The sequence below is a fragment of the Catharus ustulatus genome, chromosome 16 (genome assembly GCF_009819885.2).
Source record: "Catharus ustulatus isolate bCatUst1 chromosome 16, bCatUst1.pri.v2, whole genome shotgun sequence".
NCBI lineage: Eukaryota > Metazoa > Chordata > Aves > Passeriformes > Turdidae > Catharus > Catharus ustulatus.
The window spans coordinates 15,352,577-15,357,369 of record NC_046236.1 but is presented as its reverse complement, the minus strand read 5'-3'; the positions used below and the strand labels follow the sequence as shown (position 1 = coordinate 15,357,369).

At 57.4% G+C, this 4,793-nt stretch overlaps 1 protein-coding gene across 1 annotated transcript; it reads right to left on the bottom strand.

Moving 5' to 3' along the window:
- Positions 1 to 407: 407 nt before the first annotated feature.
- NPW (neuropeptide W) lies at positions 408 to 2,605 on the bottom strand. Its single transcript, XM_033074336.2, has 2 exons — positions 2,147 to 2,605; positions 408 to 795 (listed from the first exon to the last, which is right to left on the bottom strand). Exons 1-2 carry the CDS (start codon positions 2,531 to 2,533, stop codon positions 760 to 762), a joined length of 423 nt encoding a protein of 140 aa, XP_032930227.2. The 5' UTR covers positions 2,534 to 2,605; the 3' UTR covers positions 408 to 759.
- Between the last annotated feature and the right edge of the window lie 2,188 nt (positions 2,606 to 4,793).

Here is a 4,793-nt window from a genome sequence, read left to right as displayed (position 1 = left end):
CAGATCCTGCTCCAGCACCCCTTCCCCCACGTCCTGCCCAGCCCTGAGGCTTCTGCCTGTTTTAATGGGGATTGACATTTATTTCCAGTGGGAATATCCAGAAATTCAACCCTGAGCAGGCAAAGCATGAGCAGAGCCGTGAGGGCTCGCAGAGTTTTTGTACAGCCCAGCTGAGGAAATATCCCAAAATTTTGTCATCTGAGTTGGCACTTGGCCTGGCAGTGACTCCCAGACAGGCAGTAAAAGGGATTTACTGTAAAACTGCAGAAAAAAATTGTGTTAAATCATGTCAGAAAAATCTGGGAGTGACCCAACTGCTGACGTGTCTGCCCCGTGCAGAGCCAGACCAGGTTTTGCTCTCAAAAAAAACCCCACCAAGACCCTACAACAGCACCAGGAAACCAAAATTTCCTTTGATCACATCTCATTTAATGAGGGCAGGCTCCGAGGAAGCGAACAGTACATGTTTCTATCAGATTGCAAACAAGCCAGTACAGAAATGTAAAAAAAATAAACAAAAATAAATATCTCCCCTGTTTCTTTCTCCCCAAGTCCATAGCACAAGGCTGACCTGGAAACAAGATGAATTTACCACTGCTGCTGGGCAGTGGCTGTGAGAAATCAGATTTTTTGGGATGCCGTTGTCTGTGTGGTGTCAGAGAGGTCAGAGAGATCTGAGGAGAGCCTTCCCTGCCAGCCAGGTGAGCAGATCCCACCTGGGCCACTCCTGAGGCACGGGAAGCGTCCCCAGCACGGCTGTCAGCGCGTCAGAGCCAGGTCTTCGAGCGGGAGGAGCTGCAAGGAGAAGAGGGATGGATTATTTGGGATATCCAGCTCCAGCACGACCTCCCTCCCCACCTGGGACCCCGTTTCCCCTCCTTGCAGAGTTTAAACCGCAGCTCCATTCACAATTTTTATTAAATCTCCTCCTGCACAGGCTCAGGTCTGACCTGCAGATTCCATTTGTGCCACCATGCACGCAGATAAATCCCACCCAGATAAACCCCACCCAATAAACCCCACCCAGACAAACCCCATCTAGATAAATCCCACCCAATAAACCCCGTCCAATAAACCCCACCCAGCTAAACCCCACCCAGCTAAACCCCATCCAGCTAAATCCCACCCAGATAAACCCCATCCAGATAAATCTCACCCAGATAAACCCCACTCAGATAAATCCCACCCAATAAACCACACCCAATAAATCCCACCCAGATAAACCCCACCCAATAAACCCCACCCAGATAAACCCCACCCAATAAATCCCACCCAATAAACCCCACCCAATAAATCCCACCCAGATAAATCCCACCCAATAAACCCCATCCAATAAACCCCACCCAGCTAAACCCCACCCAGACCCAAATTCCAGCTCTGGACCTGCCCACAGGGCTCCCAATGGGAATTTGGAAATCAGAGAGATGCACGAGTGCACCCAGGTCAGAGCCTGTGGTACCCAGGACAGAAGAGAAGGATTCAGAGCTGGGCTGTCCTGTCTGGGCTTTCCCAAAATTATTCTAATCCGAGATTTCCTCCCAAAAATTGAAGTGGGGGAGGAACGCAGCTACATGTTTCAGGGGCTGATCCAACAGCTAAAAGCCTCGGTGGATTTCAGCTGGATGTTGGCTCCAGCTTTACATAAGAGGAACGAAATGTAAAGCCTGGAGCCAGCCCCGAGGCAGCCCCAGCAGCCTGGCTGAGCCCCGAGGGGCAGCAGAAGGGTCCTGAGGGGGGAGGACCATGCTGGGAGCACCACGGATACCCCACGGACACTGCCCTGTCACAGGGTGAGGGTTTGGGATGCACCAAACGCGGGACACAGAAAGGGTTGGAAGGGACCTTAAAGATGCTCCGTGGGCAGGAACAGCCTCTGCTCCGAGCCCCGTCCAACCTGACCTCGGCAGCTTCACCCACACCTTTTCCTGCCCTAAAGGCAAAGCGCAGCCCCTCCAAACACCCCTCCAAGGCTCCCTGAACCCCAATTTCCTGATGGAAACCCCGCAAGGCTCCGCACTCCCCATGACCCGGTGACCCCCCCAGCACAGCAGAGTGACCGCAGGGCTCCGGATGGATCCCATCCCTGGAGCATCCCGGATCCCCCCGAATCCCCCCGATCCCCCCGATCCCAGTCGGGCCGCGTTACCTGAGGCTGGCGGGGGCCGGGCGGGGGTCGCGCAGGGGCCGGGCGGGGGCGGCCCCAGCCCCAGCCCCGCCGGAGCAGCCGCTGCAGGAGGAGCCCGGGGCCGGGCGGCGGCGGCGGGGCCGGGGCAGCAGCCGGGGGGTTCTCCCCGGACGGGGGGCTGTCCCCGGCGGGGGTCCCGGGGTGCCGGGGGGGTTCTGCCGCCAGCTCCCGTCTCCAGAGGTAGGGAGAGCGGCGGACCCCCATCAGCAGCCCCGAGGCTCGCCCCACCGTGTGGTACCGGGGGCTGGCGACGTGCTTGTACCAGGCGCCCGCCGGGGCGGCCGGCAGCATCAGCCCCAGCAGCACCAGCGCTCCCCAGGTGCCCCCCGACAGCTGTCCCCTGGCCATGGTGCAGGGCAGAGCTGCGGGCAGGGCTGTGCCCGGCCCCGGGCACCCCAGCCACGGCTGCCCCGCTGCCGAGCCCCGCCGGTTTATAGCGCCGTCGGGAGGGGCCCCGCGGCTCCGCCCCGGCAGCCCCCCCTTCCCCCCCGGGATGCCGGCACCCTCCCCACGGCCCCCAGCATCCTCCGAGCATCCCTGAGCGTCTCCCTGCAACCCGCAGCATCCCGCGCGTCCCTGAGCATCCCCCGTGTTGCGTTTCGCATCCTCCCCGTGGCCTCCGGCATCATCCGAGCATCCCTGAGCATCACCTCTGACACCCAGAGCAGCCCGAGGGGCCGTGAGCATCCTGCTTGCAGCCTGAGGCATCGTCCCCACGGCCTCGAGCATCCTCTGGGCATTCCCCCGCAGCTGGAGCATCCCAAGCACCGCGAGCATCCTCCGTGTTCCCCTGAAGCGCTCAGGACCGTTTGCAGAGGCTTTGTCAGGCTGCTTGCCCTCCTCTCCTACCACTCAGTCCTTCCTAAATATGATACCACCATCAATTCTGCCTTTCCACTCAGCTGGTTTCACCCTCCCAGATTCCTTAATGAAACCAAGGAGGTCAGGTCTGTGCTCATCAGAGAGCAATTCCAGTTCCTCCTGTTTATTAGGGAAGTTCTTGGCTCTATGTGCTGAGCTAGGACTAAATAATTTCCGGGGGTTTTTTCAGGCCACACAGTAACTGGATTCATTTTAATCTCAGCATTTTAGAATTATGGAATGGTTTGGTTTGGAAAGGACCTCAAAGCCGATCCCATTCCACCCCGTGCCCTGGGCAGGGACACCTTCCACTGTCCCAGGGTGCTCCAAGCCCCATCCAACCTGGCCTTGGACACTGCCAGGGATCCAGGGGCAGTCCCAGCTTCTCTGAGCAGAGCTTGGAATTTCTCCTTGTGGATTTTATTTTAACATGGTCCAAAGGAATCCCCTGCAGGCTGCTTCCCATCACTGGGATCCCCAGACCATCCAGCCCCATCTTCTCCCACCCACCAAGCACAAGTTCCCAATGGAAACTTTCTCTATCAGCCCAGCCTGCAGCTGTTGGTGTTCTGTGCCCCTCCTCTCTGGGGGACGTTTTTCCAGGCTCACTCTGGGGACAGAGCCACGCTGGGGATCCCTCAGAGTGTGGGATCTCAGCCAAGCAACATCCTCCTCCTGTAGGAACCAGGAGGTTCCTGCAGGAACCAGCCCCTGGTCCCAGCAGGGATCAGAGCATGTGGGGGTGAGCAGTGTCAGTGTGGAGCCTCTCGATTTCCCTCTTCTGAGAAGGCTGGGAGTGAATGCAAATCCCAGTTGGCAAGAGGGGGATCCAACCTTTCATGAGAGGATGCTGGAAGTTACGTCTGTGCAGAGCAAAGCTCGTTCCTGTAATGAACCAGAGCAGGGCCCAGCTCCTCCATGCTCCAGTTCTTGGAAGCGCCCAGGTTTACAGTAAGGATGTGGCCATCTCCTGTCTCACTCTGAGCCAATCCCTGCTGGATGGGCTATTTTGGTCACCCCTTGAGTGCTCTGGACATTAGCAGGGCCTCAGCACTTTGATGTTTAATAGAGCCATTAATGAATGGCAGCAGTACAGCTCCGGAGGATCCCCGGGGTCACCCTGCACGGGACACGCGCTGCTGGCTCTGCTCCCTGGCAAAAGCCATTACAGTCCCTCCTCCCCACGGGGGAAGGATCCATTTGGAAGCACCCAATGCTCCTCTTGGCTTGTTCTGTACCAGCCCTGTGCCCAAACAAAGGCAGGTTTAGCAGCTCTTGTTTCACTGCAGCCACACTCCAACGTGGGCTCAACCTCCCCAGCCAGGAACAGATTTTCTCATCCCCAAAGATCTGCCTGAAGCGTCTTTTCTGTGTGTTTTTGGCGTGGCTTGGATAAGTTGTCACGCTGATAAACTGTCCATGAACTGAACTCTTTCCTCCCAGGAATGATCCTGCTGGCAGCCAGCAGCTCTGCCCGCGAGGCGCCGCGACCCTCGGGACACGGCGCTGCTCCGGATCTCCAGCAGAGCGCACGTTTCCTCTCCCAAGTATTTTTAAATATCTTCCCAACGAAACAGCTGATAAGCAATTTGTCTTCTATTTATATTCTAAGTAAGTAAAGATAATTTTAGGATTCTTCTTCCCCTCGCAGAAGCTGGTGCTCTGCAAATACCGTAGCACGTCAGCGGGCACATGGCACCGTGCTGCTCCGGGGTGGGCTCGTGCCAGGAACTCCCCCAGAGGAGCA